The sequence below is a fragment of the Oncorhynchus mykiss genome, chromosome 1 (genome assembly GCF_057628025.1).
Source record: "Oncorhynchus mykiss isolate SJ-2025 chromosome 1, ASM5762802v1, whole genome shotgun sequence".
In the NCBI taxonomy this organism is placed as follows: domain Eukaryota; kingdom Metazoa; phylum Chordata; class Actinopteri; order Salmoniformes; family Salmonidae; genus Oncorhynchus; species Oncorhynchus mykiss.
The window spans coordinates 15,627,946-15,653,451 of record NC_143022.1 but is presented as its reverse complement, the minus strand read 5'-3'; the positions used below and the strand labels follow the sequence as shown (position 1 = coordinate 15,653,451).

The following is a 25,506-nucleotide window of genomic DNA, read 5'->3' as shown; positions in this document are numbered from 1 at the left end:
AGACTCTGAAGTCTTCCCTGGACGCCCTCTCTGGTTCCCCCCCACCACCGCCCACCTCCTGCTACACACCCTCACCATCCCCTCTGACCTGCCCTCTGATGCTTAACCACCCCAGCTCCAGCCAATCCCATTCTGACAGGAGAGACTAAAGAGAAAGACCGATGGCCCATGATGTAGTAAGTAGACAAAGGGAAGCGTCTTAATTCAGATGCAAGAGCTGCATGTTGGGTCCCAAGGAACCTGATTTTGCCACTCCAGTTGTTTCATATCAGTGCTGATGAAGAGACGGAAGCAAGGAGAGGACACCATTTAAGATTGAGATACACCCTTCATATCAGATTGAAGAAGTGTGAAAATATAACTCTGTTTTATATAACTCAGTAGAAATATGTTTTAATTGTATACTGATGACGACACACTGCAAACCAGCTAAATCAGACAGGGTAATATGAGGGTAAATAGGGTCCATAATAAATAAATATTATTATTATTGAAAAGGAACCATATAGTATAAACATGACTATAGAACCATATAGTATAAACATGACTATAGAGGGAACCATATAGTATATACATGACTATAGAGGGAACCATATAGTATATACATGACTAGAGAGGGAACCATATAGTATAAACATGACTATAGAACCATATAGTATAAACATGACTATAGAGGGAACCAAATGTCACATAACCTTGCTGTAAGGACATGATTGCTTAACAAATAGCATGCAGATGACAGAACAACCCAAAAAAAGGCAACTGATTAAACATTGTTGAACGCCAAGTCATACAATACTTAGACATCACTTTGCGTTTATTCGTTTGTCAAATACAAAGTCGTTGGATCCTCAGAGGAGCAGAGTTTCACATTACATCTGAAGCTACAGTACTGTTTTCAGGGTTCAGCGTTTCTTGGGCTTGGTTTGTCTGGGGCTAGGCTCAGGCTTCTGACTCACTGGTTTGGGTTCAGGGCTGGACACCTTTGACTTGGGAGACGCTGCCACAGACTGCTTGCTCACTGCAATGCAAATTGTATGGATGAGTGTCCAAAACACAAATTCAACAGTTTTGACCTATCACTGAAGGGGTGTTACAGTGATGACCTATCAATGAGGTGTTTTACGCTGTTGACCTATCACAGAGGTGTGTTGACCTATCACAGAGGTGTTATATTGTTGACCTATCACAGAGGTGTGTTAGGGTGTTGACCTATCACAGAGGTGTGTTACGGTGTTGACCTATCACAGAGGTGTGTTACGGTGTTGACCTATCACAGAGGTGTGTTACGGTGTTGACCTATCACAGAGGTGTGTTACGGTGTTGACCTATCACAGAGGTGTGTTACGGTGTTGACCTATCACAGAGGAGTGTTACGGTGTTGACCTACCTTTGGCCTCCAGACTGGGCCTACCCTGTAGCTGTCTCTCCAGATCTTGGATCTTCTCCAGCGCAGCCTGGAGGGCCTCCTCTGCCTTTAGGGCCCGCTCCTCTGCTCGCTGGACACGAGCCTCAACCCCACTGATAGACAGAGAGACAGGTACAGACAGACAGGCAGGTACAGACAGACAGAGACAAACAGGCACACAAAATCAAAAAAGCACACAGGCAAGATGGCCCTTGTCGGACAGAAAAATAAAGTGAAGCACTTTAGATAGTGTGGCCGCTCATGAATGACAAATAACTTACAGTAACTCGTGCTGCAGAACCCCTACTGTGGCCAGGGCATCAAAGGCTCTCTGACCGTTAGGTGTGTGTGGACGGGCAACCATGTCTTCAGTCTGCCGAGGGCCAAACAAAGAAGATTTGGACATTGGATCTGAATGTCTGTCTTTCTACAACAATGTTTTCATAATGAAATTATATACTGGTAAAACACACAGCACCATGTACTGACCCCATCCAGCTGAATAGTATCCTCCCCCAGGGTTCGCTCAATGATGTTACCATCATGGCCTATCAGCTTCATAATAGAGCCGGCCAGTGAGCACTCCAAGGCCTCTTCTGGGTACTCTGCCTCCACCTACAGGTCAAAAATAGGTATTGCAGAACAATTCCAAAACTGCAGTCGATGAGACATCCAACCTCTGGCTCTCTGAACAATATTAAATCGTGAGTGAAAATATGTGATGGGTGAAGTTGCTAATAGAACTAGGGTCCGTTTAGCATTTCCCCATTAATGGTAAAGATTAGGATTGGGGGATGGGAAGCTCATTCTAGATCTCACCCCAGAGCTGTATAAAAACAAGTCACTTGCAAGTCAAATCAAATGTTATTTGTCACATAGCCAAATATAACAGGTGTAGACCTTAACGTGAAATGCTTACTTACAAGCCCTTAACCAACAATGCAGTTCAAGAAGTAAAGTTAAGAAAATATTTACTAAATAAACTAAAGTAAAAAAATAAAATAAAAAGTAACAATAACGAGGCTATATACAGGGGGTACCGGTACCAAGTCAGGTAATTTCAATGATTTGGATTAGGAGTCCTTGTTGAACACCTCTCAGGTACTGGAATAGGACATGGGCAGTTTTGTTTCAAAATGTGTTTTAGTAGTATTCTTTGGTGTAGCTACTGCAGGTATAAGCTCACCATGTGTACGACCTCAATGAATTCCATTGGACTCTTCTTGTTCGGCTCCTCTTCTTCATCCAAAGCTTCTAGTGGAACAACTGCCGGTAGGTTCATCTGAGGAAAGCAGGTGATGTAATTATAAACTCAGCAATAAAATAAACTGCCTTTTTCAGGACCCGGTCTTTCAAAGATAATTTGTTAAAATCCAAATAACTTCACAGATCTTCACTGTGAAGGGTTTATACACTGTTTCCCATGCTTGTTCAATGAAACATAAACAATGTATGAACATGCACCTGTGGAACGGTCGTTAAGACACTAACAGCTTACAGACCGTAGGCAATTAAGGTCACAGTTCTGAAAACTTAGGACACTAAAAGAGGCCTTTCTACTGACACTGAAAAACACCAAAAGAAAGATGCCCAGGGTCCCTGTTCATCTGCGTGAATGTGCCTTACAGGCTGACTACATCGCTCGCGTCGCGTGCATGATCGTTGCAAAATAAATTTTGAAATCTATATTATTAAATTATTGCACCCACACTGTTTGCTCGCGCCAACGAGCGTCTGCGTTGCCAAGGGCAAAAATAGAAGTCAGTTCTATTTCTGACGCAGATCGTGCTGCAAGTCCTGCCTCTCCCATCTCCTCATTGGTTTATAGAAGCAGGTACTCACGTGGCATCTCCTCATTGGTTTATAGAAGCAGGTACTCACGTGGCATCTCCTCATTGGTTATACCCACGTGGGTGACTGAAGACAAACGAGGTCAGTGGCGGTAATACACCTAATTTATGAAAGTTGCCAATCGCAATATAAAGTCAAGAGAAGAAAAAGCCTGGAAGGAAGAGAGATGACTAGAAACGATTCGGTTGACTGTTTTATGTGTGGATTAATTGGTGGAGTAGAAGTCCTTGTGCATTTCAGGTAAAATAATAACTCAATGTTTGTATCCCAGGACAAATTAGCTAGCAATTGCAAGCTACCTAGCTAAATTGCCATAAATGTTTCATGCTTTTCAACCTGTCCCCAAATTAATATAATTGGTTTGTTTAGATTTTTTAACCTGCGTGTCGTGATCGCGTTTGGTGTGGGGGGACAAAATACATTTATGCACGATGGCGCACGCACGCAGCCAGTTTGGGTTCTGTCTCTTAGGCATGCTGCAAGGAGACATGAGGACTGCAAATGTGTCCAGGGCAATAAATTGCAATGTCCGTACTGTGAGACGACAGCTGATCGTCCTCGCAGTGGCAGACAACGTGTAACAACACCTGCACAGGATCGGTACATCCGAACATCACACCTGCGGGACAGGTACAGGATGGCAACAACAACTGCCCGAGTTACACCAGGAACGCACAATCCCTCCATCAGTGCTCAGAATGTCCGCAATAGGCTGAGAGAGGCTGGACTGAGGGCTTGTAAGCCTGTTGTAAGGCAGGTCCTCACCAGACATCACCGGCAACAACGTCGCCTATGGGCACAAACCAGACAGGACTGGCAAAAAGTGCTCTTACTGACAAGTCGTGGTTTTCTCTCACCAGGGGTGATGGTCGGATTTGCGTTTATCGTCAAAGGAATGAGCATTACACCGAGGCCTGGAGCAGGATCAATTTGGAGGTGGAGGGTCCATCATGGTCTGGGGCGGTGTGTCACAGCATCATCGGACTGAGCTTGTGGTCATTGCAGGCAATTTCAACGCTGTGCGTTACAGGGAAGACCTCCTCCTCCCTCATGTGGTACCCTTCCTGCAGGCTCATCCTGACATGACCCTCCAGCATATGACCATGCCACCAGCCATACTGCTCGTTCTGTGAGTGATTTCCTGCAAGACAGGAATGTCAGTGTTCTGCCATGGCCAGCGAAGAGCCCAGATCTCAATCCCATTGAGCACGTCTAGGACGTGTTGGATCGGAGGGTGAGGGCTAGGGCCATTCCCCCCAGAAATGTCCGGGAACTTGCAGGTGCCTTGGTGGAAGAGTGGGGTAACATCTCACAGCAAGAACTGGCAAATCTGGTGCAGTCCAATGAGGAGGAGATGCACTGCAGTACTTAATGCAGCTGGTTACTTTTGATTTTGACCCCCCCCCCTTTGTTCAGGGACACATTATTCCATTTCTGTTAGTCACATGTCTGTGGAACTTGTTCAGTTTGTCTCAGTTGTTGAATCTTGTTATGTTCATACACATTTTTACACTTGTTAAGTTTGCTGAAAATAAACGCAGTTGACAGTAAGAAGACGTTTCTTTTTTTGCTGAGTTTATATCACATAAACAAAGCTCTTGACTTTTTAAAAATGTTTAAAATTACATCAAAACAGCCATCAAGCTAGTTGAATCAACGTTGTTTCCACGTCATTTCACCAACAACAATTTAGGCTATATTTTTCCTACTGATGTTCACAAATGAAAACGGAAAACTGATTGGGTTTCAAAGAAGTCATCAACATGAAGGAATTTGGGATTATTATTTTTTTACCCAACTTTTTACCTCCATCTATATATTTAACCTACAATGATATGGCAAAAAAATTCATTCACTTTGAATTTACGTTAGTTGACATCTCAATCAAATGTAAATCAAAACTAAACATTAAACTGATGTCAGTGCCCAGTGGGATGGTATTCACACATCAGGTGGCTAACTGCAAGGTAGCGAGGGATCACAGTAAAGGATTATGACAGGCTCACCAGAGATTCCATGCTGGGCATCGCAGAGGGAAGGAGTTCCGTGAAAGAACGATGGACCAAATTCAGTGTGACGAGCAGCTCCACGGGACTGCCCTTCTTGTCGGACAGCAGGATCCGACAGGACTCCATCCACTCGCCACATTCCCTCTGAGCAGCGTGAACGCGCGCACACACACACAAACACATATACACGCATGCACACACAAGCACAAACACACAAGCTTAGCATTCACATCCTTGAGTGCAAAACAATGAGAATGTTAGCAGGCTCTACACAGCAAGCCTTTGTGTGGGTCAGTGAGTACCTGCAGTTTACTGAGCTCAGAAAGCTCATTCTCTGAGTCATCCCGAGCCATGCTCCTCTGAATCTCCTCCTCCACAATGGCCCGACAAGAGCTGCACAGAGAGAGAGAAAAAAAAGCTCTGAGTTAGTGTGAACCATCTTCTTACACCCGAAATCCACATGATCCACTCATCGGTATGCTTACAAAATTTACGATCCAGTGTGGCTCAGTTGGTAGAGCATGGCGCTTGCAATGTCAGAATTGTGAGTTCGATTCCCTCTGGGGCCACCCACACGAAAATGTATGCACGCACTACTGTAAGTCGGAAAAAAGCTTCTGATAAATGGCATTGAGGAGTATACCACCTCAGTCATCGGCTTCATCAATAAGTGCATCGACGACGTCGTCCCCACAGTGACCGTATGTACATACAGTGGGGCAAAAAAGTATTTAGTCAGACACCAATTGTGCAAGTTCTCCCACTTAATTTTCATCATAGGTACACTTCAACTATGACAGACAAAATGAGAAGAAAAAAAATCCAGAAAATCACATTGTAGGATTTTTGATGAATTTATTTGCAAATTATGGTGGAAAATAAGTATTTGGTCACCTACAAACAAGCAAGATTTCTGGCTCTCACACTCCACTCGTTACCTGTATTAATGGCACCTGTTTGAACTTGTTATCAGTATAAAAGACACCTGTCCACAACCTCAAACAGTCACACTCCAAACTCCACTATGGCCAAGACCAAAGAGCTGTCAAAGGACACCAGAAACAAAATTGTAGACCTGCACCAGGCTGGGAAGACTGAATCTGCAATAGGTAAGCAGCTTGGTTTGAAGAAATCAACTGTGGGAGCAATTATTATGAAATGGAAGACATACAATACCACTGATAATCTCCCTCGATCTGGGGCTCCACGCAAGATCTCACCCCGCTATGCCCTATTACGGACTACAAAGGGAAACCCAGGCGAGAGCCTACCAGATGAGCTAAATGCCTTTTATGCTCGCTTCAAGGCAAGCAACACTGAAGCATGCACGAGAGCACCAGCTGTTCTGGATGACTGTGTGATAACGCTCTCGGTAGCCGATGTGAGCAAGACCTTTAAACAGGTCAACATTCACAAAGCCGCGGGCCAGATGGATTACCAGGACGTGTCCTCAAAGCATGTCCGGACCAACTGGCAAGTGTCTTCGCTGACATTTTCAACCTCTCCCTGACCGAGTCTGTAATACCTGAATGTTTCAAGCAGACCACCATAGTCCCTGTGCCCAAGGAAGCGAAGGTAACCTGCCTAAATGATTACCGCCCCGTAGCACTCACGTCAGTAGCCATGAAGTACTTTGAAAGGCTGGTCATGGCTCACCTCAACAGCATCCTCCCGGATACCCTAGACCCACTCCAATTCGCATACCGCCCCAACAGATCCACAGATATCGCACTCAACACTTCCCTTTCCCACCTGTACAAAAGGAACACGTGAAAAAAAAAAAAAACCTTCAACACCATAGTGCCCACAAAGCTCATCACTAAGCTAAGGACCCTGAGACTAAACACTTCCCTCTGCAACTGGATCCTGGACTTCCTGACGGGCCGCCCCCAGTTGGTAAGGGTAGGCAATAACACGTCTGCCACGCTGATCTTCAAAACTGGGGACCCTCAGTGGTGTGTACTTAGTCCCCTCCTGTATTCCCTGTTCACCCACGACTGCGTGGCCAAACACGACTCCAACGCCATCATTAAGTTTGCTGACGACACAACAGTGGTAGGCCTGATCACCAACAATGAGGAGACGGCCTATAGGAAGGAGGTCAAAGAACTGTTAGTGTGGTGCCAGGACAACAACCTCTCCCTCAATGTGAGCAAGACAAGCTGATTGTGGACTACAGGAAAAGGCAGGCCGAACAGGCCTCCATTATCATCAACGGGGCTGTTGTGGAACGGGTCCAGATGTTCAAGTTTCTTGGTGTCCAAATCACCAATGAACTATCATTGTCCAAACACACCAAGACAGTTGTGAAGAGGGCACGACAAAACCTTTTCCCCCTCAGCAGACGGAAAAGATTTGGCATGGATCCTCAGATTCTCAAAATGTTCTACAGCTACACCATCGAGAGCATCCTGATCGGTTGCATCACCGCCTGGTATGGCAACTGCTCAGCATCTGACGGTAAGGTGCTACAGGTGGTAGTGCATACGGCCCAGTACATCACTTGGGCCAAGCTTCTTGCCACCCAGGACATATATAACAGGCGGTGTCAGACGAAAGCCCATAAAATTGTCAGAGACTCCAGTCATCCAAGTTAGACTGTTTTCCCTGCTACTGCACAGCAAGCGGTACCAGAGCGCAAAGTCTAGGACCAAAAGGCACCTTAACAGCTTCCACCCCCAAGCCATTAGACCGCTGAACAATTAAACAAATGGCCACCGGTACCCCCTCCATTTGTTTGTACACTGCTACGACTTGCTGTTTATTATCTAGGCAGTCACTTCACCCCTACCTACATGTACAAATTACCTCAACTAACCTGTACCCCCGCACAATGACTCGGTGCCAGTACCCCAGGATATAGCCTCGTTATTGTTGTGTTATTGTGTTACTTATTTTATTATTATTATTACTTAAAAAAAATTATTATTATTATTATTTTTTACTTTAGTTTAATTGGTAAATATTTTCTTAACTCTTCTTGAACTCCGCTGTTGGTTAAGGGCTTGTAAGTAAGCATTTCACAGTAAGGTCTACACTTATCCGGCGCATGTGACAAATAAAGATTGATTTGATATTTACCTGGTGATATATTTGGAGAAGTAGTCCAGTTTCTCTGAGAGGTTCTTGGCGTCTTCCTCTAGTTGCTCCAGGGAGACCTCCATGATGGCGGTGGTGTTGATCCCCGGCAGGGCGTCTTGCTCCTGGTCGTCACAGTGGTCTGGGACCATCTGGAGGAGCATGTCCACCATCCAGCGAGTCAGAGCCGTGTGGATGGAGTTCACCTGGAAACACAGGCCAGAGACAATACGTAGGGGCTGGAGGGGTACTCTACTCCTTTTATAGTGACCCTATTCCCTAACAGTAGTGCACTATATAGGGAATAGGGTGTCATTTGGGACGCATTAATATCTTCCCAGGTCTCTGGTCAAAACCAGTGCACTATAAAGGGAATAGAGTGCAATTTGGAATGCATCCATAAAATCAAACGTACACACATTCCAATAGCAGGTAAAGGAATTGCTATCCAGGGACAGCTATGCCCATCTCCAGTACCTCCTCACATAGCCTTCGGTTCTCACAGTCAAAGAAGTTGGCTTGGGTCAAGATGAACTCCCGGAGAGTATTGAAGACATCATTGATCTCGATCCTGGAATAGACACAAATTGTTTGACAAAAAAAAAAAAAGAAGCTTTGCAACAAACGGGTTCTGGTCAAAAGTAGTGTACTATACAGGGAATATTGTGCCATTTGGGACAAACATATAACGTACAAAGAGGAGCCAGGAGAACTCACTGGACGTGTGGTTTGTGCTTGACCCTCTCATTCTCAGGCTGGGTGCTGTGGACGTGCTTCAAGGACTCCTCCGCCAGCAACATCCAGCTACCCAGGGCCTTCTCCAGCTTCAGCCAATCACAGTGGGGCAGCCTCTCGGTGCGGCCAACAAGGGCCTTCAGTCGGGTGGCCCAGAATTCCATCACCCCGACCAGACTCATCAGTTGCTTGTGGATTCCTGAAAGGGCCACACAGACCCGTTGGTAAGGGATACATTCAGGTATGTATGGGATTATCAGGGTTCTTCAGTATGGACCAACATTTGTTGAATCAGGGGGGGTTCGTGATGGGATGAAAAAAAACCCTGCACACCCAGTACGTAGTTCTCCAGAATTCTACCTTCGGCTCCGGTTTCCTGGGATCTGCTGTATATTCCCTCCAGACTGCGTCCGTATCTCACACTCTCTCACCGCCATAGAAATACAATCTATAGAACATGCAGCCCAATTCTAATAAACTTTTCTGTGACGATGGGTCATTCCATTTCTAAGCTCACCACTCTCGCCGTTGATGCGCGTGCCCAGCTGCTTGTGGAGCTCCGACACGGCCAGGCCCAGCTCCCTCATGGCCTCCTGGCCCCTGGGGGGCTCGCCGTCTGGGGCCGGGTGTCTCCTGAAGAGCCGGAGGCCCACCTCCTCCCAGGCCTCCTGCAGCTGGCCCAGCATTTTGAGGGTCTCCTGGCAGGAGAGGAGGTCTTCGCCCCCGTAGCGCTCACACTGAATGGTCAACGCCTGAAGGATGGGGGAGAGGATGGAGATGTCAGTGGGACTGTCCGTTATACCTGACTCACAGCAGCAGCTCCCGAGTGGTGCAGAGGCTAAGGCACTGCATCTCAGTGCTAGAGGCGTCACTATAGACCCTGTTTCGCATCCTGGCTGTATCACAACCGGCCGTGATTTAGAGTCCCATAGGGCGGCGTACAATTGGCCTAGTGTGGTTCAGGTTTGAGTTTGGCCTGGGTAGGCAGTCAATGTAAATATCTGTTCTTAACTTTTTTTTAAATTTTTTTAATTTTATTTCACCTTTATTTAACCAGGTAGGCTAGTTGAGAACAAGTTCTCATTTACAACTGCGACCTGGCCAAGATAAAGCAAAGCAGTTCGACACACTCAACAACACAGTTACACGTGGAATAAACAAACATACAGTCAATAATACAGTAGAAAAAAAGTATACAGTGCCTTGCGAAAGTATTCGGCCCCCTTGAACTTTGCGACCTTTTGCCACATTTCAGGCTTCAAACATAAAGATAAAACTGTATTTTTTTGTGAAGAATCATCAACAAGTGGGACACAATCATGAAGTGGAACAACATTTATTGGATATTTCAAACTTTTTTAACAAATCAAAAACTGAAAAATTGGGCGTGCAAAAATATTCAGCCCCTTTACTTTCAGTGCAGCAAACTCTCTCCAGAAGTTCAGTGAGGATCTCTGAATGATCCAATGTTGACCTAAATGACTAATGATGATAAATACAATCCACCTGTGTGTAATCAAGTCTCCGTATAAATGCACCTGCACTGTGATAGTCTCAGAGGTCCGTTAAAAGCGCAGAGAGCATCATGAAGAACAAGGAACACACCAGGCAGGTCCGAGATACTGTTGTGAAGAAGTTTAAAGCCGGATTTGGATACCAAAAGATTTCCCAAGCTTTAAACATCCCAAGGAGCACTGTGCAAGCGATAATATTGAAATGGAAGGAGTATCAGACCACTGCAAATCTACCAAGACCTGGCCGTCCCTCTAAACGTTCAGCTCATACAAGGAGAAGACTGATCAGAGATGCAGCCAAGAGGCCCATGATCACTCTGGATGAACTGCAGAGATCTACAGCTGAGGTGGGAGACTCTGTCCATAGGACAACAATCAGTCGTATATTGCACAAATCTGGCCTTTATGGAAGAGTGGCAAGAAGAAAGCCATTTCTTAAAGATATCCATAAAAAGTGTTGTTTAAAGTTTGCCACAAGCCACCTGGGAGACACACCAAACATGTGGAAGAAGGTGCTCTGGTCAGATGAAACCAAAATTGAACTTTTTGGCAACAATGCAAAACGTTATGTTTGGCGTAAAAGCAACACAGCTGAACACACCATCCCCACTGTCAAACATGGTGGTGGCAGCATCATGGTTTGGGCCTGCTTTTCTTCAGCAGGGACAGGGAAGATGGTTAAAATTGATGGGAAGATGGATGGAGCCAAATACAGGACCATTCTGGAAGAAAACCTGATGGAGTCTGCAAAAGACCTGAGACTGGGACGGAGATTTGTTTTCCAACAAGACAATGATCCAAAACATAAAGCAAAATCTACAATGGAATGGTTCAAAAATAAACATATCCAGGTGTTAGAATGGCCAAGTCAAAGTCCAGACCTGAATCCAATCGAGAATCTGTGGAAAGAACTGAAAACTGCTGTTCACAAATGCTCTCCATCCAACCTCACTGAGCTCGAGCTGTTTTGCAAGGAGGAATGGGAAAAAATTTCAGTCTCTCGATGTGCAAAACTGATAGAGACATAACCCAAGCGACTTACAGCTGTAATCGCAGCAAAAGGTGGCGCTACAAAGTATTAACTTAAGGGGGCTGAATAATTTTGCACGCCCAATTTTTCAGTTTTTGATTTGTTAAAAAAGTTTGAAATATCCAATAAATGTCGTTCCACTTCATGATTGTGTTCCACTTGTTGTTGATTCTTCACAAAAACATACAGTTTTATATCTTTATGTTGAAGCCTGAAATGTGGCAAAAGGTCGCAAAGTTCAAGGGGGCCGAATACTTTCGCAAGGCACTGTATATACAGTGTGTGCAAATGAGGTAAGATAAGGCAATAAATAGGTGAGGCAATAAATAGACCATGGAGGCGAAGTAATTACAATAAAGCAATTAAACACTGGAATGGTAGATGTGCAGAAGATGAATGTACAAGTAGAGATACTGGGGTGCAAAGGAGCAAGCTAAATAAATAAATTAATACAGTATGGGGATGAGGTAGTTGGACAGGCTATTTACAGATGGGCTATGTACAGGTGCAGTGATCTGTGAGCTGCTCTGACAGCTGGTGCTTAAAGCTAGTGAGGGAGATATGAGTCTCGAGCTTCAGCGATTTTTGTAGTTCGTTCTAGTCATTGGCAGCAAAGAACTGGAAGGAGAGGCGGTCAACGTAGGTATTGGCTTTGGGGGTGACCAGTGAGATATACCTGGTGGAGCGCATGCTACGGGTGGGTGCTGCTATGGTGACCAGTGAGCTGAGATAAGGAGGGGCTTTACCTAGCAAAGACTTGTAGATGACCTGGAGCCAGTGGGTTTGGCGACGAGTATGAAGCGAGGGCCAGCCAAAAGAGCGTACAGGTTGCAGTGGTGGGTAGTATATGGGACTTTGGTGACAAAACAGATGGCACTGTGATAGACTGCATCCAATTTGTTGAGTAAAGTGTTGGAGGCTATTCTGTAAATGACATCGCCGAAGTCGAGGATCAGTAGGATGGTCAGGTTTACGAGGGTGTTTGACGCATGAGTGAAGGATGCTTTGTTGCAAGAGCGACATCATTGATGTATACAGAGAAGAGAGTCGGCCCGAGAATAGAACCCTGTGGCACCCCCATAGAGACTGCAAGAGGTCCGTATAACAGGCCCTCCGATTTGACACACTGAACTCTGTCTGAGAAGTAGTTGGTGAACCAGGCAAGAAAATCATTTGAGAAACCAAGGCTGTTGAATCTGCCAATAAGAATGTGGTGATTGACAGAGTCAAAAGCCTTGGCCAGGTCGATGAATACGGCTGCACAGTAATGTCTCTTATCAATGGTGGTTATGATATCATTTAGGACCTTGAGCGTGGCTGAGGTGCACCCATGACCAGCTCGGAAACCAGATTACATAGCGGAGAAGGTACGGTGGGATTCGAAATTGTCGGTAATCTGTTTGTTAACTTGGTTTTCGAAGACCTTAGAAAGGCAGGGTAGGATAGATATAGGTCTGTAGCAGTTTGGATCTAGAGTGTCTCCCCCATTGAAGAGGGGGATGACCGCGGCAGCTTTGCAATCTTTGAGAATCTCAGACGATATGAAAGAGAGGTTGAACAGGCTAGTAATAGGGGTTGCAACAATTATGGCAGATAATTTTACAAAGAGAGGGTCCAGATTGTCTAGCCGGCTGATTTGTAGGGGTCCAGGTTTTGCAGTTCTTTAAGAACATCAGCTATCTGGATTTGGGCGAAGGAGAAATGGGGGAGGCTTGGGCAAGTTGCTGTGGGGGGTGCAGGGCTATTGACCGGGCTAGAGTTAGCCAGGTGGAAAGCATGGCCAGCCGTAGAAAAATGCTTATTGAAATTCTCAATTATAGTGGATTGGTGGCGGATCAATTATAGTGGATTGGTGGTGGATCGGTGGTGACAGTGTTTCCAAGCCTCAGTGAAGTGGGCAGCTTGGAGGAGGTGTTCTTATTCTCCATGGACTTTACAGTGTCCCAGAACTTTTTTGAGTTTGTGCTACAGGATGCAAAATTCTGCTTGAAAAAGCTAGCCTTAGCTTTCCTAACTGCCTGTATATTGGTTCCTAACTTCTCCGAAAAGTTGCATATCACGGGGGCTATTCGATGCTAATGCAGAACGCCACAGGATGTTTTTGTGCTGGTCAAGGGCAGTCAGGTCTGGAGATAACCAAGGGCTATATCTGTTCCTGGTTCTACACTTTTTTAAAGGGGCATGGTTGTTTAATATGGTGAGGAAGGCACTTTTAAAGAATAACCAGGCATCCTCTACGGACGGGATGAGGTCAATATCCTTCCAGGATACCCAGGCCAGGTCGATTAGAAAGGCCTGCAAGCTGAAGTGTTTTAGGGAGCGTTTGACAGTGATGAGGGGTGGTCATTTGACCGCAGACCCGTTACAGTTGCAGGCAATGCGGCAGGGATTGCTGAGATCTTGGTTGAAGACAGCAGAGGTGTATTTGGAGGGCAAGTTGGCTAGGATGATATCAATGAGGGTGCCCATGTTTACGGATTTGGGGTTGTACCTGGTGGGTTCATTGATAATTTGTGTGAGATTGAGGGCATCAAGCTTAGATTGTAGGATGGCCGAGGTGTTAAGCATGTCCCAGTTTAGGTCACCTAGCAGCACAAGCTCTGAAGATAGATGGGGGGCAATCAATTCACATATGGTGTCCAGGGCACAGCTGGGGGCAGAGGGTGGTCTAAAGCAAGCTACAACGGTGAGAGACTTTCTGGTTTCTGGAAAGGTGGATTTTTAAAAGTATAAAAATGTTAGATTGCAACACCGCCCCCTTTGGCAGTCCTATCTTGTCGGAAAATGTTATAGTTAGGGATGGAAATTTCAGGGTTTTTGGTGGTCTTCCTAAGCCAGGATTCAAAGGCTATAAGAACTGGACGTCTAGTATGTTTGAAACAGAGAGTAAAAGGGGTAGGTTTCTGGGCGCAATAAAATAGATTCAAGGCATAATGTACAGACAAAGGTATGGTAGGATGTGGATTCAGTGGAGGTAAACCTATGCATTGTGATCACAGGAGTCCAGTGAGTAGTAAGGCTGGCTGGAGACACGGCGATTCAGTCAGCTAGTTGGCCGGGGCTAGCAAACTAGCCCCGGCCAGGACATCGCAACGGAGGAAGTCTGTTATAGCCTCCTCGTGCGGAGACTCCTCGTCAGTTGTGATGGATTAGTAGGGTTCAGTGTGGTAAAGGGGTCCAGTTCCATGTGGTAAAGGGGTCCAGACCAATTGGCAAAATAGGTATAGTGGCCAAAGAAATTCAGCTAACGGTCCGATTTGCTCTAGACCGCTAGCGGGCCGCGGAAAGCAGGCTAGCAGATGGGTATTCAGGGGACGTCGCAACGGAGGGGCCAGTTTAATAACCTCCTGGGGCAGATTATGTCAGTACTTCTTTCGTGAAGGATCGGCGGGGCTTCGTACCGGCAGTAAAAGGGGTTCAGGTATATGTATTGTAGCCCAGGAATGGCTGATGGACCTCTTCAGTTAGCCGGGAGATGGGCTTAGCATGGGCTAGCTTCAGGCTAATTGGTGATTGCTTCGGGACAGAGACATTAGCCAGGAGTAGCCACTAGGATTGCAGCTAGCTAGCTGCGATGATCCAGGTGAAAAGGTTCAGAGCTTGCGGTGGGAAAACCGGGGATATGGAGAGAAAAATAGGTCCGGTATGCTCTGGTTTGAATCGTGTTGTGCAAACAGGCGAGAGTTTTCCGAGCTAAAGGATAGCTGATGACCGCTAGCAGTGGTTAGCTGACTACTAGCTAGTAGCTAGTTAGCTGGCTAGCTTCTGTTGGGGGTTCCGATTCAGAAGTGAAGGGAAAAACACTTTCGAAAAAAGCAGATCCATACCACATTGGGTGAGGCGGGTTGCAAGAGAGTATTTTGAAGTTAAGGTTTAGAAAAATATGCAAAGAAAAAATATATAAAAGATATATATACACATGCGACACGACAAAGACATCTGACTGCTACACCATCTGGGATTAAGAAGAACTGATTTGCTTAGTTTAATAAAGGTTCAATAAAATAAACAGGCCAGCTCAGTACAGCTAAGCTTGGCTCAGCACGGTTTCACTCAGTAGTGTGAAAAGGGTATTACAGTGGTGCTACACTGGTGACATACAGTTGAGCAGTATTCTTCTTTCCTGGTCCTGAGGACTCACAGAGTGTGCAGGGTTTTGTTCCAGTCTAGTACTAAAATATATCCAGTGATACACATATGAAAGCGTTAAAAACCTCAACATTAAAACAGGAACAGAAGAACAATTCTTACATTGGACCACTGTTTCAAATCTGAATAAAGCTGTTCTTCTGAAACTTTCTCAAATTTCGGATCCGGGCTCCTACAAAACAAACAAACATCACAATGATATGAAGACAAAACAATGACAACTGCTCTCGTGACAGGCTGACAGTCATTTCTATGAGTAGGTGCCAGTGGGCATGTCTACGCTACCTGATGTTGGTGCCAACAAACGTGTGCCATTTGACGATGTCAGCTTGTATGCTACTTATCCCCTCACAGTGACCGTGCTCAGCCTCTCTCAGACTCTGCACAAAGGACGTCAGCTGCTCCTTCCACTGCTCTGTCAGCTGCATGATATGGTTCAGGTCTTCTGTGTCCTACGAGATATAAGGTTTATGTTTCATTATTATTTTCATCAGTATGAAGTTGTTTTATTCCAATTCAGTCAATTTGTCATATGAGGGACGAGACCAGGACAACATAGAAAAATAGAATACCGTATCAATAATAGATGATTTCAGAAAAGCAGGAATTCCCATCTACGGTGAATGGCCTATGACAGTGTGGAGTTTACCTTGGAGGTCAGGAAGAGTGTAAAGTGCTCAGCAGTCTTGGTCCAGGTCTGCTCACTGACGTGAAGCCTGCTGGCCAGCTGGAGGTTGTTCAACTTGATCACCTGGGAGGAAACAAATCAATATCAACAACTCTGATATATAGGGTTGTATTCATAACGGTACTTCGTAGCAAAATATTTTGCAACGGAAAACTAAAATGTCCTGGTAGCTCCTCCCTGTTTCTTCCGTTTGGTGCCAAAAGAATAAACCCCAGTTAACACTAGGATCAGGACGAGAGAAGTCTGCGGTTCTGCTCCCTTCTCTCCTCGTCTTCACTTTGAAATCTACAATACCAGTCAAAAGTATGGACACACCTACTCATTCAAGAGTTTTTCTTTATTTTAACTATTTTCTATATTGTAGAATAACAGTGAAGACATCAAAACTATAAAATAACACATATGGAATCATGTAGTAACCAAAAAAAGTGTTAAACAAATCAAAATATATTTTAGATTTTAAATTCTACACAGTAGCCACCCTTTGCCTTGATGACAGCTTTGCACACTCCTGGCATTGTCTCGACCAGCTGCATGAGGTAGTCACCTGGAATGCATTTCAATTAACAGGTGTGCCTTCTTAAAAGTTAATTTTGGGAATTGATTTCCTTCTTAATGTTTGAGCCAATCAGTTGTATTGTGACAAGGTAGGGTGGTATACAGAAGATAGCCCTATTTGGTAAAATACCAAGTACATATTATGGCAAGAACAGTTCAAATAAGCAAAGAGAAACGACAGTCCATCATTACTTTAACTTCTTGACGCTACCCATCCCTTAAGAGGGATAATTGTCATCAGCAACTGCTGAATAGCATAGCGCCACAGTCAAATAATATGACAAAAAATATTAATATTCATGAAATCACAAGTGCAATATTGCAAAACACAGTTTAGCCTTTTGTTAATCCATCTGTCGTCTCAGATTTTGAAATTATGCTTTACAGCGAAAGCAATCCAAGCATTTGTGTAAGTTTATCGATCGCATGACAAAACGTTAAGTACACTTAGCATCAGGTACTTTGGTCACGAAAATCAGAAAAGCAATCAAATGAATCGTTTACCTTTGATGATCTTCGGATGTTTTCACTCACGAGACTCCCAGTTACACAACAAATGTTCCTTTTGTTCCATAAAGATTATTTTTATATCCAAAATACCTCCGTTTGTTTGTCACGTTATGTTCAGAAATCCACAGGAAAGAGCGGTCACGACAACGCAGACGAAAATTCCACATAATATCCATAATGTCCACAGAAACATGTCAAACGTTTTTTATAATCAATCCTCAGGTTGTTTTTAAAATATATATATTCGATAATATATCAACTGGGAGTGTAGGTTTTTCAATAAGACAGGGAGAAACAATGGCCGCAAAACTCACTCAGATCCCCCACCTATCCACTTACGCAATGTGATCTTTCTTGCTCATTTTTCAAAACAAAGCCTGAAACTATGTCTAAAGACTGTTGACACCTTAGGGAAGCCATAGAAAAAGGAATCTGGTTGATATCCCTTTAAATTGAGGATAGGCATGCATAGGAACAGAGAGGTTTCAAAATAAGAGGCATTTCCTGATTGGATTTTCCTCAGGTTTTCGCCTGCAATATCAGTTATGTTATACTCACAGACAATATTTTGACAGTTTTGGAAACTTTAGAGTGTTTTGTATCATAATCTGACAATTATATGCATATTCTAGTTTCTGGGGCTGAGAAATAGGCCGTTTCAAATGGGTACGTTTTTTTGCCAAAAACGAAAATACTGCCCCCTACACGCAAAAGGTTAAGACACGAAGGTCAGTCAATGCGGAACATTTCAAGAACTTTGAAAGTTTCTTCAAGCGCTATGAAGAAACTGGCTCTCATGAGGACCGCCACAGGAAAGGCAGACCCTGAGTTACCTCTGCTGCAGAGGATAAGTTCATTAGAGCTCAGATTGCAGCACATATAAATGCTTCACAGAGTTCAAGTAACAGACACATCTCAGCATCAACTGTTCAGAGGAGATTGCGCCAATCAGGTCCTTCATGGTCAAATTGCTGCAAAGAAACCACTACTAAAGGACACTAATAAAAAGAAGAGACTTGATTGGGCCAAGAAACACGAGCAATGGACATTAGACAGGTGGAAATCTGTCCTTTGGTCTGATCAGTCCAAATATGAGATGTTTGGTTCCAAACGCCGTGTTTTTGTGATGAACTCCGCAAGTGTGGTTCCCACTGTGAAGCATGGAGGAGGAGGTGTGATGGTGCTTTACTGGGGACACTGTCAGTGATTTATTTAGAATTCAAGGCACACTTAACCAGCAAGGCTACCACAGCATTCTGCAGCAATACGCCATACCATCTGGTTAGTGGGACTATCATTTTTTTTTCAACAGGACAATGACCCAAAACACACCTCCAGGCTGTGTAAGGGCTATTTGACCAAGAAGGAGAGTGATGGTGCTGCATCAGATGACCTGGCCTCCACAATCACCCGACCTCAACCCAATTGAGATGGTTGGGGATGAGATGGACCGCGTAGTGAAGGAAAAGCAGCCAACAAGTGCTCAGCATATGTGGGAACTCCTACAAGACTGTTGGAAAAGCATTCCTCATGAAGCTGGTTGAGAGAATGCCAAGAGTATGCAAAGCTGTCATCAAGGCAAAGGGTGACTACTTTGAAGAATCTAAAATATATTTTGATTTGTTTAACACTTCTTTGGTTACTACATGATTCCATATGTGTTATTTCATAGTTTTGATGTCTTCACTATTATTCGAGTAAAGGAGTAGGTGTGTCCACTTTTTACTGGTACTGTATGTCCTAACATAGCTATGCATTCTATTGTATTTCAACATGTCCTAATGTTGCTAATGCTACAACAAGATGGCTGACAAGGACTGACGAACGGACAAACAGACAAGATAGATGGAAAGTTAGACCGAAAGACAGACAGAAATACTGACAGAAGGACAGCAGGCCGACAGACAAGACAAGACAAGACAGACCGACAGACCTTGAGTGACAAGTGGTAGGAACGGACCGGCGGACAGACTGACACAGACAGACGGACGGACGGACGGACAGACAGACAGACAGAGGAACAAAGAGAGAAGGACAGATGAACGGACGGGCGGACAGACAGACAGAGACCGACCTTGAGGGCCAGGTTGTAAGTGACTCTGCTCCACAGGTCCCTCTCATCCGTCAGTCTGGCCACCTGTCCCTCCAATCTCCTCCTCTGCATCTCATACAGGCCATGGTACTCTCCCACCACACTGAGGACACAGGTACATAGAGGTCATAGGTCATACATCCTAGTACAGTTTATAGTACAGTAGATAAGAGTTGTTCCTACTTGTTCATATTTAGCCATTTGTGTACATATTATCCCAGATTATTTTCAGAGATTTCATCTTTGCAAAGTTTGCACAATTTAGATAGGGGGTAGAAGGATAGGAGACATAAAGCATATTCAGATAGGGGATAGAAGACAAGGAGCAAAGCTTAAATCATTAAACTTAGTAAATAGTGTCCGTGTACAGTATGCACAGCAGCAGGTATGATGGCCAATCAGTCACTTACTCAGAGTTCTTCTGTGATTGTTCCAGAGCCTTGGCCAGCTCCTCCTGTGCTCTCTCAGCCTGCTTGGACACATACTCGTCATGCTCCCTCATCTTACACAGCTCTCTGAAGTGCACACGCACAAGAATACACAGACAAAAATCATATACATAGCTAAAGGGAAAAAAATCTTCTAAATGATGTACTGTATATATCAATATAGATTCTGTAATTGCAGACACCCCCCCCCCCACACACACACACACAGTCCCAGGCTCACGTGTTAAGCTTAGAGATGGAGCTCCTGAAGCAGATGATCTCCTCTGTGAGCCTGCGGTCCAGAGCTCTCTGGGCCAGTGTCTCTGTGTGGAGACCCTTCAGCTGCCTGGGGATACGGTCCAACAGAGCCACATACCTCTGTCTGGACCACAGGAGCACACAGGGAGGGACACAGTTAGACCTACACTGAGTATACCTTCCTAATATTGAGTTACACCCCCCCTTCCTTTTTGCACTCAGAACAGCCTCAATTCATCAGGGCATGGACTCTACAAGGTGTTGAAAGTGTTCCACAGGGATGTTGGCCCATGTTGACTCCAATGCTTCCCACAGGTTTGTGGTTGACCATTTAAAAAAAAACATTTAATTGAATTTAGTTACTATCTTGTCTCATCGCTACAACTCCCATACGGGCTCGGGAGAGAAGAGCCATGCGTCTTCCGAAACACAACCCAACCAAGGCGCGCATCCAACCCGGAAGCCAGCCACACCAATGTGTCGGAGGAAACACCGTGCACCTGGTGACCTTGGTTAGCGTGCACTGCGGCCCATTGGGCGCGATATGACAAGGATATCCCTACCGGCCAAACCCTCCCTAACCCGGATGACGCAAGGCCAATTGTGCGTCGCCCCATGGACCTCCCGGTCGCGGCCGGCTGCGACAGAGCCTGGGCTCGAACCCAGAGTCTCTGGTGGCACAGCTTAGACCAGTGTGCCACCCGGGAGGCTTCAAAATCCTTCTTTAATCTGTCTCCTCCCCTTCATCTACACTGATTGAAGTGGATTTAACAAGTGACCTCAATAAGGGATCATATCTTTCACCTGGATTCACCTGGTCAGTCTATGTCATGGAAAGAACAGGTGTTCTTAATGTTTTGTCCACTCATTGTATGAACTGGATCCTGGATCGCATTCATAAGGGCACACTGGAGAAAAAGGTTCATGGAGTCCCCTCCCCCCTGTACTTACCTGAGCTTAGCCAGGAGCTGTCCTCTCTCAGCACACTCCACACTGACCTGTCTGATCAGCTCATGGAACACTATGTTGTAGATGTTCTGTTCCACACGCACCAGCTCTAGAAGGCCTTGCATCTGGGTAGGGGGTCACAGAGATGATGTGTGTCTCAAATGGCACACTATTCACTACATAGGGTAATACTTTGACCCCGGACCCATAGGGCTCTGGTCAAAAGTATTACACTATAGGGAATAGGGTGCCATTTGGAACGCAAACGATATCATCAAACATATTTAGTGGACAAGGCACAGAGAAAAAAATGAGCTAAGATGGTTGGATTAAGTCAACGGTAATGTCCTGTCCAATCCAGTTCAGTTACATACATTATGTCACTTCAGGAAACTTACATATGTTACCTATGCCAATTCGGTCACACTTGATTTGAACTGTACGTCATTACAGTGTCATAATCTTGTCATAAACATGACAACAAATGTGATAAAATGTCAGAGACAGAAAGCTATAGAATAAACATGATACTGTTTGCATCCCAAATGGCACCCTATTCCCTATATAGTGCATTATTTATATGCCCTGGTCGAAAGTAGTGCACTACCTAGGCAATAGGGTGCTATTTGGGATTGACCCTGTGTCCTGGTTTACCTGTGACAGTCCAGTCAGTGCTCTGTACTCCTGGTTGACCCCTGCTCTGTCCAACATCTCATCCATCACCTTCATCAGCTGCACTGCCTCCAGCCGCCCACTGGGCCTCCTGAGGCATACACACACACAAACACACGTATACACACACACGTACAAACACACACACACACACACACAAACACACGCACACACACGTACAAACACACACGCACGTACAAACACACACACGTACAAACACACACACGTACAAACACACACACACACACACAAGTATACACACACACACGTACAAACAAACAAACACACACACTCACAAACACACACACGCACACACAAACACACACACAAAAACGCACACACACACGCACAGAAACACACACATAACAGTGGTCACCAACCCTGGTCGTGAGAGCTACAGTGTGTGTACAGATCAATAATCTGATCAGCTGAATTAGGTGTTAGTGCTGAGATAGAACAAAAGTCTGCACTTCCTGTAACTCTGATTACTGCTATAGACATTTGCCATGTTGTTACAGTCATTCAGAACACTGCATGTTGACATGATCACTTTTTCACTCACATTGATGGAAAGACTTTGAGCATCCTTTCGTCGTCCTCCAACAGTACTGTGAATTTACTAAAACGGGAGAGAGGAATAGAAGTCAGCGGAGGGGGAAAATACAACACACAGTAGAATCTTCCTCACTCACTCGTCATAGCACTCCAGTCCTTGAACCCCTTTGTTTTTCACAATGTGATATTCCTCTGGGATGAGGCTCTCCATAAGGCTCATGTCCTGGGGAGAACAACACAAGGGCCTGTTAAACAACACAGAACAGACTGTGTCTGGTAATGACCGTGTCTGGAATCAGATCAATTCATTGACGATGGCCACACATTTAAAGGCAATGGCATTTGGGTGCACTCGTTTGCATCTCCCGCTTCCCCGGTGCGTGGAGATTTCACTTTAGGACCAATGGAATGGTCTAAAATGTGCAGCCTATGCCAATCTGGGGCCCCGGACATTGCAAAATATAAGCGTCCATTTGTGTTTTTATATGCATGTCCGGGCTCTGCTTGCCTTTTGAATGCCCTGTGTGTGGGTGGTGCCCCTGTCAGCCATGGGTGGCAGGGGAATCCTCTCCCTCTGAGAGGCCATGGAATCACACAAAAAGGAGATGTCCCTGAGCCAACACACAGTACACAACACAAAACAATCACAGACAGAAAATGAGTAATGCATTTTGCTATAAACATTTAGATACACTGATATGGCAGCTCATGTCCCCTTTGCATTGCAAATTCCCAACAAGAATTCGTATTGGTCAAACCTGCCCGCTCCAGTCAATGACGTTGGTTGGTCGAGAAAGTATTTGTATTTCTTGCGTCCAACTGGGTGATGCCAAACCGCGTCCGTGTGTCGTATTCCATAGACCTAAGGGAGGCAGTTAAACCAAGAATAAACAACCATAGACAAACAAAAAAAACGATTTACTTACAAACAATGTAGTGTGTCATGTGACAGGAATCTGGTTAGACTTGACTCTGGCATTTGACATCTATGCTGGACCAAACCGCACTAAAGCCCTGGATCAGTTACCATACATAAACCATACCTTGAAGTCTTTGGGGGTCTTGGTTAGCTTTGGGGGTCCCAACCTATCATGGGGACAGATGGTTGAGGTGAGGGTGGCCAGGAGCTCATCTGGGATCAAGTCATTCTGCATCGGGACAAGCTGCATCTTTGATCGATCTGTCACTGGCACCTGTTTCTCTTTCAGCTCAGGGAGTTCTAAAAGGGCTGAGGACAGACACAAACATACAACATAATGCTCAATTGAGTCAATCAATCAAATGTATTTATAAAGGTGTTCTGCAAAGTATTGTATTGTAAGGGAAAATGTCTGGAAGCTGAAATATTGGAATTCATAGGTACATAATAGAGAGAGAGCACATGTTCTGCCACAGCTACTGTTGCAAGCTATATGTAACTAGGGCCAGTGCTATGTAAGAACCTTGGGGCGTCCCCCCAACCAACCTTAACCATTTTAAAATGTCAACTCCAGGGACGTCCGAAGGATCCCGGATAGCACAAACCGTGTAGCTAGTAGCTAGCTTAACAAGCAGGATAGAAACACCACGCATACACCTGTCTGTCCATAGTTTACCTCTGTCATGATCTTCCACAGGCGATACAAGAGAATGACTTGACTTTATCCTTCGGCCCTCTGGTTTCGGTAAGACAGGAGGTGACGGGCTTGATTTTATGGATGCAGACATCCTCAACTAACATTAGCTAGCTACAAAATGTAAACAATAATACTAATTATAGCGAGCTATCTAACGTTAGCCAAAAATAGCCCAATTAACATTAGCATGTTCGCATGTAGTCGATAACTCGCCACTTCCAAGCAACTTTGTTCTGCATAGCGTTGTTATAAATATTAGCGTCCATGAGAGAGCAAAGTAGCTAGCTAAAACCTCACTGAAGAACTTTAGTGTCACTGGAATTATTTCAAAACTCCTGTCAGTCACTTCCCCCCCATGGAGTTGTTGCTATGGACGCTCAACTGCAGCAAATGGGCGTGTCTGTAGACGAGGAGGGTCGGAGGAAAGCCCTCGTTCCCATGGAGAGTCCAAATTTCATAAACCCAGTCCCAGGAGGTTGGTGGCACCTTAATTGGGGAGTACGGGCTCGTGGTAATGGCTGGAATGGTATCAAATACATCGAGAGCATCCTGACCGGTTGCGTCACAGCCTGGTATGGCAACTGCTCTGCATCTGACCGTAAGGTGCTACAGAGGGTAGTGCTTACATCACTGGGGCCAAGCTTCCTGCATTGGTCTCAGAGCATTTCGTGTTATATTATATGTAAATCAGAGACTATGATATGTTACGAACTACAAATCGTATTAAATGTTACGAACTGCAAAACGTAAAATATCTTACGAATTGTAGCTGGTTAACGTTAGCTAAACTAGGGTTTAGGGCTAAGGTTATGGTTACTTTTAGGAGTTAAGTTAAAAGGTTGGAGAAAGGGTTAGCTAAAAGAGAGAGTTCATGTTAGGGTTATAGGCGATGAGAGGGTTAGCTAAAAGGATAAGGGGAAGGGTTAGCTAAAAAAAGTTGTAAGTAGTTGAAAAGTTGGTAATTAGCTCAAATTTGAACTCGCAACCTTTGGGTAGCTAGACATTCGCGTTATATTGAAGCGGATTAAACAAGTGACATCAATAAGGGATCATAGTTTTCACCTGGATTCACCTGGTCAATCTATGTCATGGAAAGAGCAGGTGTTCCTAATGTTTTGTACACAATGAAATTGTTATTGTCCAATGCTGACTATTCTAACTATTTGCTGTATAATCAAATACAAACAATTTATGAATTTAAAAAAAACATGCGACTAATCACAATAGCAAGTAAATCAATGTTAGTAGACAATAGTTAATCAGGTGGCAAGGCATGGGAATGTTTCCTGGGGAGTGTCAATGCTTGTTATCACTTTAGTGTTGTTTTGCCCATTTAGCCACACCGATTTTAGGTTTAAGCATATTTTGTAACGTTTTGAGCAGTGGTGTAAAGTACCTAAGTAAAAA

General features: G+C 44.7%; 1 protein-coding gene across 1 annotated transcript; it reads right to left on the bottom strand.

Annotated features, from left to right (window-relative positions):
* Positions 1 to 799: 799 nt before the first annotated feature.
* On the bottom strand, positions 800 to 24,639 carry axdnd1 (axonemal dynein light chain domain containing 1). The gene is made up of 25 exons (XM_021557652.3): positions 24,079 to 24,639; positions 23,527 to 23,711; positions 23,242 to 23,345; positions 22,992 to 23,094; positions 22,621 to 22,706; positions 22,491 to 22,547; positions 21,911 to 22,019; positions 21,260 to 21,381; positions 20,292 to 20,432; positions 20,033 to 20,137; positions 19,605 to 19,725; positions 16,424 to 16,525; positions 16,060 to 16,226; positions 15,877 to 15,946; positions 9,599 to 9,833; positions 9,064 to 9,280; positions 8,824 to 8,917; positions 8,350 to 8,552; positions 5,571 to 5,661; positions 5,266 to 5,412; positions 2,595 to 2,690; positions 1,898 to 2,023; positions 1,690 to 1,781; positions 1,391 to 1,521; positions 800 to 1,021 (listed from the first exon to the last, which is right to left on the bottom strand). The coding sequence occupies exons 1-25, from the start codon at positions 24,188 to 24,190 to the stop codon at positions 906 to 908; spliced, it is 3,132 nt and encodes a 1,043-aa protein (XP_021413327.2). The 5' UTR covers positions 24,191 to 24,639; the 3' UTR covers positions 800 to 905.
* Between the last annotated feature and the right edge of the window lie 867 nt (positions 24,640 to 25,506).